Raw genomic sequence first — 14,165 nt, forward strand, 5'->3', positions numbered from 1 at the left:
TTTTGAGACAAAAAAATTATGGATTCCTTGATGGCACCTTTACCTCCAACAATAGCTACAACTGATGACGAGTTCCAAACAGTAGGTACAGTTTCATCACCCTTTTTCATCAGGTGCAATTACAGGTTCATCACTTTTATCTGATACGATTGCAGGTTCTTTATCAGTCTCTTTTATAACATCTTCAAAGTGTTCAAACTCGTCATCATCAAAAGACTCGCTTTGCAACGCCGTGTTCCATAAAGGTGGTCTTGCTTTAAAGAATTCAGAAAGAGGATATTTTGCTGCATAGTCCAACCATGGAAAGAAGGAAGGAACGGTTCTTCCATTTGAACCGTATTCCGTCATTTTTGACGGTATTATATGCTCTGTTGATATGCCAGCAGGAGTGAAGGAAGACAGTAGACACAGGAAGAACGCTTGTGTGTACTATCCAGCAGCCTTGATCGCCTCGCATCATCTCCGTCGCAACTCGGCCACTGCCACGGAGTTACCTGTTCCAACTGAACAGACAGTCCGACACCAAAGATTCCATTCTTGATCCTTCAACAGAAACACGAAATAGAGGCCTTCATCAAACAGGTTTTGCATTTGATTTTTGTGTTGTTGTTGTATTCTCCAAAAATGTTCTTCATTATGTTTGTAATGCTGATAAAGTTTTGGTGACAGGGGACTGTATACATCGGTATTGACGGGAGGATCTGGTATTCTAGTGTAGTGCGATACAGTTGTTCCAGATAAAACAATGATGAAACCACATAGCTCTGATGCAATACTGCTCATACTTTGTCCTAAATAATCCTTAAACATGATTGCACCGGCTAATATTGTAAACAAAGCGAACAATGCATAATAGATTGGAGAAACCACTGTTGTGTTCAAAGTATCCAATGCCATATTAAGGTGATTTAAACTAGTAATGATGCAGGAAATGCCGACCATTGTAAAAATCCATGTTTGAAAGTAAACATTTTGATTTGAACCATCAAATGTAAGTTTAATGGCTATGCCAATCGCTTTTACAATCATGACAGTCAACGATCCAATTATGGAGCATATCCCAATATAAACAAAGACATTAGTTTGGTCGGTAATTTGTATAAACAAAATGACAAGGCTGTTGGTGCACCTTTGCCACCTAATCAGCAAATTCCTTGGCATTAGGGACAGTAGAAGACCCTTTGTATTGCATACTTCGCCAGATTTCAGTAGTCATCAAGAAGCATTGGGATCAATGGTAACATCACCAGTCATCAAACCAACATCAGAAAACTCTTCTTTAAATTCTCTATACTTCTGGTTACTAAATGCCTTGATAGGAGAAGTGTAGATAACACGTTGACCATCTCGAAGCGACATAGCAATTGCATATAAAGCCACAACAGTTTTCCCAGCAGATGCAAGTGCAGATACCATAACGGATTCAGAATTTTCAAGACAACTAATAGCTTGAGATTGAAAGGGATCAAGTGTAAACGGGAACTTCTTAGTAGGTTCTTTGGGTTTAGATGAATCAGAAGTAGTAGAAGATGAAGCATGAACGTAGCCATGTGGATATGAAACGTCGTGAAGACAATCGTATTGCACCTGTGAAGTCGTTTTCGCTCAGAAGATTCATCCAGATACTTCTTCTTCAAGAGTTCATATTTAGGACCGAGAAGCTGAATATAGTTCACCACATCAAGGCCAATAAAGGACTCAGTTGTGAATTTCATGTGATCAGATAATGCTACGTGCTGCTCTTTGTAAATTATGTATTTTTTTGGATAATCTATGATTTGCAATGAATGAAAATTGGTGTTTCTTGTAGCAAGACAAGGTTCTCTCTTTGCATCTTAGAAACTTCATGTAATCATGTGATGAGATGTTTTTTATTATAAGTTATTCATATGCCATGTACATTGGTGATTATGATTGAATGAATGAACGAAGGAATCGAACTATGAATGAGTATGTGGAAATTCTTGAATATGAATGGAATTTTTTTTTCAATGTGAATGAAGAAAATATGAATGTAGATTTGGAATGTGAAAAACGTAAAAAAAAATGAAATAATAAACATGAACATGAATGAAGGATATGAAGGTGAATGAAGAAAGAATGCAAACGAGTGATTGATGGGGAAAAATTTTCAGGGCCAAAATCGGGGTATGACACATATGTGGATAAAATATGGTCATGACAAAATGCATGAAAACCATAAAATCTGAATTTTTGCAGATTTGCAGGGTATGAGTCGACCGTAGGGTCGGCGCATAACATAGGATATTTCCCACGGGGCAACGCACAACACAATGCATTTCCCACGGGTCAACGCACAAAAGGCTTGCGTCGACCGCAGGGGTCAGCGCACGCCGACCTATGATCGACGCATACTGATGTACTTTTCAGTATGTCCAAAACTACAGGCCATGCGTCGACGCATAGACCTGCTATGGTCGACCGTTCGTGTGCAAATTCAGTTTTTAAGTATTTCCCACTCTGTTTGAAAAGCTGTTAAGTGGGTTGGTTGGTTACTATAAATAGAAGTTTAGTTACTTGTATCAACTAACATTTTGATAATTTGATTCAAGTGTTCAAAGAACAAGAAAAAGTGAAATAGGTGTCCAAGATTCTTCATCTTCATCTTTAACATCTCACAACACATCAAATACACACAACCATTTTTGAAGTGCTTTGTGATTGGTTAAAGGTGATAACGTTCGAAGCCGTGATTGGGGAATCCGGTTCGGGTTGAAGCTTGTGACAGGTTTTTTCTTGAATGAAACCTTTAGGGTTTTGTCCTCCAAGACAGGTTTGTTTTTGGGGGGTTTTGGGACAAATTTCTTCATCAATTTTCAGCTGAGCGAAGGTGATTGAGAAGAGGAAGTCTTCATCAATCTAGTAGCGGATTCAGCGATATTGAAGGGAAGATTTCGGGTTCGATTTGTTGTAGTTGAGATCAGCCGGGCCGAGGGTTTGAAGAACTGAGGGTTATTCAACAAAGGGGCTGGAATCGGAGGTCTATCAACAACAATTGAAGGACGTGATTCACCTTGAATCAAGGAACAAGGAGTGAAAGCAACATTCAACGTCTTGAGAATTCTGTTGTATATTTGCTTTGCAATCCTTGTGTAAACGGTTAAACTCAACAGGTGATATCTATTAAAGCAATCTCAATTCTAGTTTTAGAATTGAGGGCAGACGTACCCCGAAGCGAGGACGGCAGGGGAACTGCCTCATCAAATCTTTGTTTTCTCTAATTTTCCGCATATTTGCTTTTAGCTTAAAAATTAAGTGATTTTTGTAAAAGCACTTTTATCAAACCTTGATATTAATTGAGTAAGAAGTTAAAACTCTGTTTTTGAATCCAAAGTACAATAAGATATTGTACTAGATCAATTGGAATTACTTACTCAACATAAATATCACTTGGAGTGTTTTTACACACCAAGTGTTTGATAATTTGCCTAAACCAAAATTATCTTAGTTGTGTATCTAGTTTAGGTTGCTCTTTGAATCATTGGAACTAGGAATCCTAGTAAGTGTAACAAATCATTGATAGTGTGACTAGTGTAGTGATTCTTATTCCACATTATCACTAATCCATAGGCTTGACGCATATCCGGTTTTCCAATAACAGTTCGTTTTAGACTATATTTTCCTCGGCCGCTTTCGCACTTAAAACCAATTTTCAAAACCAATTTTTAATTGGGATCTATTCAACCCCCCCCCCCCCCCCCCCCCCCCCCCCCCCCCCCCCCCCCCCCCCCCGCCCCTTCTAGATCCGTGCCATAGTCTAACACAAATAAGGTCAAATTTGTGACCATTTTGAAGGTATTTGAAAGAGATACAACTTTGATAAAGACATATTTCTCATTTGAAGCTCACATAAAAAGTTAGCCAAGGTGGAATAAGTGAACATATGGCTCAACACTTAGAAATGTTTTTGACATGTTGAAATTTCTAAACTTCCACCTTAAAATTCATCATGATACAAGCTTCAAATGGAAAAGTGTTCAACATAAAAGTTGTTCCTCTTGATCTAACCTTTCCAAAGAGTCGAAACTCATCCATTTTGGACAAAGTTTGTGTGGTCTGCGCATGGATTGAACATGGCATCATCATTTGGCAAGAATCAACTTCAAATAGCTGCACACTTTTTCCTTGCATTCCAATTCACTTTCAGACTTAATTACATGTGATTATGGACTTAATTTAGTAGCTTCATGGGCCTGTACACGTCCATGAAAGCATGCATCACTCAATTTCCAAATTTGGAAATAACTTTGAAAGGTGCAAATATCACTTGCTTCAGCTATAAATAAGACTCCATTGCATCAGAATTAGGGACCTTGGCACGCCAGTTTTGATCGAAGACATCCAACCCTCAATTTGAAAGGAAAACCTGCGATTTTTCTTTTGAAAATTGAGTTTGAATCTCACTGTTTGGAGATTCAAAACTCCAGGGATCCAAAGCTTCGTTTCCATCCTAAGCCACTTCTGCGAGCTTCCTGAGCAAGATCAAGTTCTCCACAATATTGAAGGTATTTTCCAGATTTTTTCTTCTCTTCAATTCTCCCTCAATTCTCATCAATTCTCTTGGATCATTGGTTGTTTGAAGTCCTATCAATGTAGACAAGAAGATTGAGTTTCTTTGAGGTCAAATCGAAGCAACTCAGTTCATGTACCTCAAATTTCAACTTCATGTATCTCTCAATATACTTGGAGTTAGGATGAATTGAGGCCAGATTCGTGATCAGTGTCATTTTTACTTTAAAATCATGTCCTTCTTTTTCATTTTTGTGATGGTGATGAGAGAACCAGTCCGGCCAAGGTCTCTTGAGAAGACGACTGGCGCTTTGCTCCGGTGATGAGCTGGATAGGTTCTGAGCCATAGGATCAAGTCATTAAGTTTTAATCATGAGTGTTCCTTTTGAATACCAGTGGTGTGACGCTCTGACTCAAGTGCACGATGGAACGCGTGTTTTGGTCCACTTGATATGCCACCTCAATTAATGAGGAAGATCAAGTGGTCCACATTTTTTCTGATTAATTGTGTTATTTTCATTAATTCATATTAAATTTAATATTGATCCAAAAAATATGAGAGTTTCACCAAAAAAATTCAAATAAATTCCTCTTTCATTTTCTGAATTAAAATTATTTTTTGGATCATTATTAATACTTTTTATGATTTAATTGATTTTGTGAGTATTTTAATTGTTTAAAAATACTTTTAAGTTTCCAAAAATTATGAATTTTTTTCTCCAAGGTCCTTTGACCTTGTTTGACCTATGATAAATTTCATGGCCATTACTTTGCTATTTTGATGAGGTTTTAGGAAATTGACCAACCATAATTTAATTTAATGCATATTTTTATTATTTTTTAATTGTTTAAATGCCAAATTAATTATGTAGAGTTATTTTAATTGATTTTGTGAGTTTGGCGTGTGTTGTTGGGCCTTGGTCAAGGTTGATTTGACTTTGTTAGGTTAAGATCATCAGATTTAGGGGATTGCTGGAATGTACATTCCATCTTCCAAAATAAATGAATGATCTTAATTTTGTAAAAGTCCTCCTTTGATCAATTTGTGTTGAATCCATCCCCCCCCCCCTCTCTTCATCTCATCCCCCTTCTTTATCCATTCATGTCATGGACCTATGATATCCCTATACCCTAAGGCTAGTTGATTGCAAAATCAACATAAGTATGGATGAGTTTAGGTCCCCCATTTTGCATATTATTTGTGTGTGTGGCATGTTTCATGGGCATAGTTCATCATACTATGTCTCTAACATGTATTAACACCAAAATTCTATTTCCCAGCCTCAAATAGTTGTTACTTCTACATAAGTCCAATTACGATTGCTTAACATATCGCTAAATTTGTGACACAAAAGGATAACATTCTAGTTAGTGAGATTGTAAGTCTCCCCTCTTTCATGGTATTATGTGGAAACTTGGCCTTTTTTCCTTCCTTTGCAAGATATATTGGTTCAAGGATCCATGCTTGTGATAAGTGGGTTGAGTGTTCTCCAAAGAATGACTTAAACAAAAATAAAGCAGAAGCAATACTAACTTCTAATCAACTAACAACTAACATTTAATTTCAAGTTATTTACTTTTAATGCACTTTAATTTTTAAGCTTTATCCATTTGTCATTATCCATACCATTCAAGTTGTTTACTTTGATGTCATTTTCCCTTTGTCCACTTGGACCATATTTTGTGATATATTGTATTTGTATATACTTGTGTGTTTGTGTGGTCTTTTAACCTTAACATACATAATAAGAACAAAAACCATAAAAAACATCTTGTGTGGACTGTTGGTTTGATTTGAGACTATTGGACTAAGAATTTAGGCAACACTCCCTATGCAAAGGACTTGGCCAATGCCAACTTTCATGAAACCAAGTGCTTGTGAAGTGAACACTCATCTGATACAAAATTGAAGATCCATTTGAGTTCATCTGCAACATGATCATTGTGAAGCTGTTATTTTGAACCTGTGACTAATGCCATCTTTGAAGTCATCTGATACATGGGAAATCTTGAAGAAGATCATGGGGTTGCTAAGCTTGGATGTGTCTATCTTTATTTGATGTCTTACTCTTCAACTTACTATTTGTATATTGATTGTTTCTTGTTCTAAAGTCCAAGGGAAATTTGGGTTTCTATATGACATTCTTGTCTATTGGATTGCAACCCATTGGTCAGATCTTTTCAACTCTCAACTTTTAAATTTATGCTTAGGATTAGTCTCTTCATCTCCTCCCCAATTATTTAATTTCAAAATCTCTCCCCCTTTTTAAAATCTTCTTTGCTTGTGCTTGTTTTTCTAAACTTAGACCCTATTGCAAATTAGAAACTTTGGCTTTATGCCATTGCATTTTCAAAATCTTTTCTTAAATAAACTTGTCAATAAACTTAACTATACTTGACTTAAAACTTTCAAAAGACAAAAAAAACTAACACTTATTCAAACCATTTTAGGCCTCTTATGCCTTTGTTAAACTTAAAGTTTAGTTAAAAGCAATGCACTCACTTTGAAATTGATACCACGAACTACAAGGTTTTGATCCCTCATTTTATGTTGGTACATAGGCACAAGTCTGAAGGTCTTGTCAAACACAAAAAAATATAATTAATGAATTCTTTTCTCATCCCCACATCTCTATTTTATTTCAAACATCATTTTATACAAAAACACATATGCACGCAAAAAAAGGGCTCCCTAGGAGTACCTAGGAGACTTTGGGTGCTAACACCTTCCCTCTGTGTAACCACCCCCTTACCTCTAACCTCTGGCATTTTATTAGTTTTTATTTGAAAACTTCTTATCTTTTTAGGTTTTGTTCGTACTTTTTCCCTTTTCCCTTGGAAACAATAAAAGCGCGATGGCGACTCTGGTTTAATTGACGTCCAGCTTATCCATATCTTAATGGTCATGAATTTACCGCTACAGTGGGGTACTCAATTTATCGGGATAAATATTTCTGTTTTAAGTCTCGAACTTTTGCGTGGGTCGCCCTTTCAGGTCTTCAATCCACCGAGAAACTCATTTTTGCCTAAGCCGCCCTTTCGGGTTTTCAACTTAGCGAGTTGTTCTTTTTTAGGCGAAGTATTTCTTGACTGCATATGTGTGCACATGATGAGTGAACTCTTCACCCTCCATAGTTGTAAGAATCAAAACACCGCCTGAAAAAGCTCTCTTAACAACATATGTTCCTTCATAATTAGGAGTCCATTTTCCCCTTGGATCTGGTTTGAAAGATAGAATCTTCTTGAGCACAAGGTCACATTCTCTAAACACATGAGGTCTGACCTTATTATCAAAAGCTTTCTTCATTCTCTGCTGGTATAATTGACTATGACACATGGCAGTCAACCTCTTCTCTTCAATTAAATTCAACTTATCATACCTGGTCTAACACCATTCAGCTTCAGTCAACTTGGCTTCCATCAAGACACACAATGATAGGATCTCAACCTCTATGGGGAGCATAACTTCCATACCATAAACAAGAGAGAAAGAGGTTTCCCCTATTGAAGTAAGGATGGAAGTACGATACCCGTGCAAAGAAAATGGGAGCATATCATGCCAATCCTTATACATTACAACCATCTTCTAAATGATCTTCTTGATGTTCTTGTTTGCAGCTCCAACAACCCCATTCATCTTAGGTCTGTAGGGATAAGAATTATGATGTGCAATATTGAAGTCTTTCCAAAGAGCTTCCACCATATTATTATTCAAGTTCGATCCATTTTCAGTAGTGATCTTACTTGGAACACCATAACGACATATAATATGATTCTTGATGAACCTCACAACAACTTGCTTGGTTACATTCTCATACGATGCCGCTTCAACCCACTTTGTGAAGTAGTCAATTGCCACCAAAATGAAACGATGTCCATTCGAAGCTTTAGGCTCAATCATGTCAATCATATTAATTCCCCGCATGGAGAAGGGCCATGGGGAGGAAATGACGTTCAATAGTGTCGGAGGAACATGAATCTTACCTGCATAGATTTGACATTTGTGGAATTTCTTCACAAACTTGCAACAGTCAGATTCCATTGTCAGCCAATAGTAACCTGCTCGCAACATCTTCTTTTCCATAGCATGTCCATTGGAATGGGTACCAAAGGAACCTTCATGGATTTCAGTCATCAATAAGTCTGCTTCGTGTCTATCCACACATCTGAGCAGAACCATATCGAAGTTTCTCTTGTACAACACATCACCATTTAGGTAGAAATTAATGGATAATCTTCTCAAAGTCTTCTTATCTTTCAAAGATACCCCAGGCGGCTAAATCTGACTTTGGAGTAAACACTTGATATCAAAATACCACGGCTTTTCGTCTTTGATCTCTTCAACAGAAAACACATGAGTTGACCTATCAAGACGCATCATAGTCAAATTAGGAACTTCATTCCAATATTTCACCATACTCATCGAAGCCAACGTTACAAGAGCATCTTCCATCTAGTTTTCATCTCGAGGGATATGATGAAATTCAACCTTTGTAAAGAAAGTTGAAATTCTCCTCGCATAATATCTATATGGTATCAAACTGGGTTGATTCGTCTCCCATTCACCTTTGATCTGATTCACAACTAAAGCTGAATCTCCATAGACGTCCAAATATTTGATTCTGAGATCATTGGCCTCTTCAAGCCCCATAATGCAAGCTTCATACTCAGCCATATTATTTGTACACTTGAAAGTCAATCTAGCTGTAAATGGAAAATGCATGCCTTGAGGAGTAATAATCATATTCCCAATTCCATTACCGTACTGATTAACAGCTCCATCAAATACCATGCCCCAACGGGAACCGGAATCCGGCCCTTCTCCGAGCAATGGTTCATCACAATATTTCATTTTCAAGTACAAAATCTCTTCATCAGGAAAATCATACTACACTGACTGGTAATCTTCAATTGGTTGGTGAGCCAAATGGTTAGCCAAGACACTGCCTTTAATCACTTTCTCAGACCAGTATTCAATAACATACTCTAATAACAACATCTGCCAATGGGCAATCCTCCCTGTTAAAGCAGTCTTCTCAAAAATATACTTGATTGGATCCATTTTGGATATCAACCAAGTGATATGATTCAACATATACTGACGCAGACGCTTAGCAGCCCAAGCCAATGCGCAACAAGTTTTCTCAAGCATAGAATACCGAGTCTCACAAACGGTGAATTTCTTAATGAGGTAGTAAATAACATATTCTTTCTTTCCAGTCTCATCTTGCTGACCTAGAACACAACCCATACTCTCATCAAGCACAGTCAAATACATCATCAACGGTCTTCCTTCAATAGGCGGAGACAGAATCAGAGGTTCAAGCAAATATTCTTTGATATTGTCAAAAGATTTATGGAAATCCTCGGTTCAATCACAAGACTGATCTTTTTGAAGAAGCTTGAATATAGGCGCACATGTGGTAGTCATGTGTGAAATGAATCTTGAAATATAATTCAAGCGGAAAAGAAAACCTCAGACTTGCTTCTCAGTTTTGAGCGCAGGCATCTCTTGTATTGCTTTGACCTTGGCAGGATCAACTTCAATACCCTTCTTGCTGACAATAAAGCCCAACAACTTACCAGAACGAACACCAAAAGTACACTTATTGGGATTCAAGCGGAGTTTATACTTCCTCAAACGCTTGAATAACTTCAACAAATTCTCAACATGTTCTTCTTCATCAATGGATTTGGAAATTATATCATCAATATAGACTTCAATCCCTTTATGCATCATATCATGAAAAAGAGTAGTCATTGCTCTTTGGTCAGTTGCACCGACATTCTTTAAACCGAAAGGCATCACTCTAGAACAGAATGTTCCTCAGGGTGTAATGAATGTGGTCTTCTCCATATCTTAGGGTGCCATCTTGATCTGATTATATTAGGAAAATCCATCCATAAATGAAAAGACTTTGAATTTAGCTGTATTGTCTACCAACATATCAATGGGTGGCAAAGGGAAATCATCTTTCGGACTGGATTTATTCAAATCTCTATAATCAACACATATGCAGACTTTTCCATCCTTCTTCGAAATAAGCACAATATTGGCCACCCACTACGGATACTCAATGGTCACAAGGAAACCAACATCAATCTGCTTTTGCACTTCTTCTTTGATATTCACTACCATATCAGGATGAGTTCTTCTGAACTTCTACTTGACTGGTGGGAATTCTGGCATCAACGACAATGTATGCTTCACAAAATCCAAACAAGGAATGTCTTGATAGGACCAAGCACACACATCTGAATACTCTCAGAGAAGATCAACCAACCCCTTCTTAACATCTGGACACAGTTGAGACCTAATCTTGACTTCCTTCACATCATCCTCGGAACCCAAGTTGACTAGCTCAATCTGCTCTTCGAATGGCTGAATGGCTTTTTCCTCGTGCTCAAGTAGACGAGACAGTTCATCACTTACTTCTTCATCACTTTCCTCATAAGCCTCAAACACAGGGAATTCAAAATTTGGAGAAGAAGAAGGATCATTATATTCAATGGGTTTAGAAATCAACCTGCATAATGATTTGATATTTTGATTTTAGAGAAGTGAATTGTGACCAAATATTATGCAGATGCACAATTATTATTTATTTATGTTTTTTTTTTGTGATTACCATTTTCAGAATAAAGCAAAAAGTAAAAAATAAAAACACCATAGATGTGGATGAATAGAATTATATTTTATTAATGATCAAATTTGAAAATGCCAAACAATGTTCACTTCTCCCTTAGGCATAGGAGAAGGATTTTGAAAAACAAATAAAAGCAATTACTGAGATCGATGCATAATAATAAGAACATCAACAACAGTCCAATTGTTGCAAGCTTTTCCACGTGTCACAAAATTGGTGCAGTCTTCATCTTCATCACCCTCGAGCACAACAACTAAGTGTTGTTCATTACCATGAATGAACCCTACGCTATGGATTGCACATCTTCAGCTCTATCCACTGATGAACCTCGTTGGAAACCCAAACCGGATATGCTCTTGTTGTCGGAGACCTCTACCATTCGTCCCCACTGATCAGACTGACCATATTCAACAATCTTATGAGCGTCTTTGAAGGAGGACATGGGTGCCCCAACTCTCTTTTCTTAAGCAATAGACAAGGCTTGGAACGGAGTTCCAATCTCATCCTCAGCTTCTACATAAGAGAAAGATGACAGGTGGCTTACCAACAAAGCCTTCTCCCCGCCAACAATGACCAGCTTTCCTTTCTTCACAAACTTCAATTTCTGATGCAATGTGGAAGTAACCGCTCATGCCTCATGAATCCGTGGGCTTCCCAACAAACAGCTATAGGCCGGGTGGATATCCATTACTTGGAAAGTAATCTGGAAATCGCTCAGACCTATTTTCACTAGAAGGTCCACTTTACCAAGCACCGTCTTGCGCGAACCATCAAATGCTTTGACGATCACACAACTATATCTCATCGGAGCTCCTTGGTATGACAACCTGGAAAGAGTTGACTTCGGAAGTACGTTCAATGAAGAACCAATGTCAACCAACACATTTGACAGAGCGTCATCTTTGCAATACATTGAAATATGCAGAGCCAAGTTATGATTTCTTCCCTCCTCGGGGAGTTCTTCATCATAAAAGCTAAGATTGTTGCAGGAAGTCATGTTAGCCACAATATGATCAAATTGATCCACCGTAACATCATGTTTCACATAAGCTTGCTCTAACACTTTTTATAGTTCTTCTCTACGTGTTTTTGAGTTCATTATCAGAGACAACACCGAAATTTTGGAGGGAGTTTGGAGCAACTACTCTACCACATTGAACTTGCTCTTCTTGATCAATCTGAGCACCTCATCATCATTGTTAGGCTTCAAACTGTTGGATTCACCAGACTGAAACTTTGGAGCACTAGCAGAATCTACCACAAGCACATCAACTTTCTTATTAACAAATATATCTTCCACATTTTTCAGGAACACCGGCCCAAAGACACGACCACTACGGGTCACCTTAGTAACATCAGCTATGCTCACAACAGAACTGGTCGTAGGCAAAGGAACCTCTTGACCATTCTCTAGCATGGTAGCATTGTACTAATATGGGACAACCTTATCGGATGCATACGGGACAGGGCTTGCTAACCGTATAACCAACAACGATACCGATCTGTTGCTGATGTTGTTACTGCTGCTGCTATCATACTGGATCACTACTCTTTCAGGAGTTTTGAAAACGGGAACAATAACATTCACATCGTCATCTATATGACGGGACTGGATAATCTGAATCATACCTTCATCCATCAACCTTTGGATGTCTCTCTTCACAACCATACAACCTCTAGGATTGACACTGCAAATAGCATAACCATTATGGTCATGCTCACACTCGCTCGCCAAACAGGTATCCTTGTGCATCCTCACCAAGGACCTTCTAATGAAGTGTACATCAAATACCTTGAATTCCCCGAGACAGTCGTCCACCATATTAACAGATGAATTCTCATGGGTAGGCAGTGGGTTAGCTTTGACATTTGGCATACGATCCTCAAAGGACACCATTCCACTCTTAACCAGCTTTTGGACTTCATACTTCAGGGGGTAGCAATTCTCGATATCGTGACCGGGAGCTCCTTGGTGAAAAGCACAACGAATATCAGGTTTGTACCACCATAGAAGTGGTTCAGGAATTTGAGGTGGGTTCCTTGGTTGCAACAGGTTCTTGAGAACCAATGATGGGTACAATTCTGCATATGTCATAGGAATTGGGTCAAAAGAGACCTTCTTCCCCTCAAAATTTTGTTGTTGTTGATTGTTGGTATTATTGTTTTAAGTGTTTGTTCATTGCGGTGGCGGTTGTTGACGTTGTTGTTGAATTGGTGTTGATTGACTGTTTGAAAATACCGGAATTACATATGATAATTGATGATGGTGTTGACAGGGTTGTGGACTACTTCTAACATGAGGCCTCCTCTGCCTCCCAACGAATACTGCATTAGTCTCTTTCTCCTTCTTCTTACCAAAACTACTACCATACCTCTTGCTGAACGATGCTTCCTCCTAAGATAACCGTCCTTCTCGGACACCTTATTCTATCCTCATCCTCATGTTTACCATCTCAGTAAAATCACTGGGGGCACTTGTAATCATCCGCTCATAGTAAAATCAGCTCAGGGTCTTGAGAAAAATCTTGGTCATCTCCTTCTCTTCCAAAGGAGGGGTAATTTGAGCGACAATCTCTCTCCATCTTTAAGCATACTCCTTAAACGTCTCCTTTTCTTTCTGAGACAACGACCTCAACTGGTATCTATCTGGCGCCATATCCACATTATACTTGTACTGCTTTAAGGATGCTTCGCCCAAATCATTTAACGTACGGATGCTCGCGCTACCCAAACCCATGTACCACCTTAGAGTGGTACCGGTTAAACTGTCTTGAAAATAATGGATCAATAACTGATCATTATCAGTTCGCGTCGACATCTTTCTAGAGTATATCACAAGATGACTGAGTAGACAGGTATTCCCCTTGTACTTTTCAAAGTCAGGCACTTTGAACTTCACCGGGATTTTAACATTTGGGACCAAACAAAGTTCCGTAGCACTCTTACCAAATAAATCTTTACCCCCTTAATATTTTCAACTCCTTTCGC

General features: G+C 38.2%; 1 protein-coding gene across 1 annotated transcript; it reads right to left on the bottom strand.

Annotated features, from left to right (window-relative positions):
- Positions 1 to 456: 456 nt before the first annotated feature.
- Positions 457 to 1,029, bottom strand: LOC127131261 (probable magnesium transporter NIPA6). Its single transcript, XM_051060189.1, has one exon. The coding sequence runs from the start codon at positions 1,027 to 1,029 to the stop codon at positions 457 to 459; it is 573 nt and encodes a 190-aa protein (XP_050916146.1).
- Positions 1,030 to 14,165: the final 13,136 nt, after the last annotated feature.

The sequence above is a fragment of the Lathyrus oleraceus genome, chromosome 3 (genome assembly GCF_024323335.1).
Source record: "Lathyrus oleraceus cultivar Zhongwan6 chromosome 3, CAAS_Psat_ZW6_1.0, whole genome shotgun sequence".
NCBI lineage: Eukaryota > Viridiplantae > Streptophyta > Magnoliopsida > Fabales > Fabaceae > Lathyrus > Lathyrus oleraceus.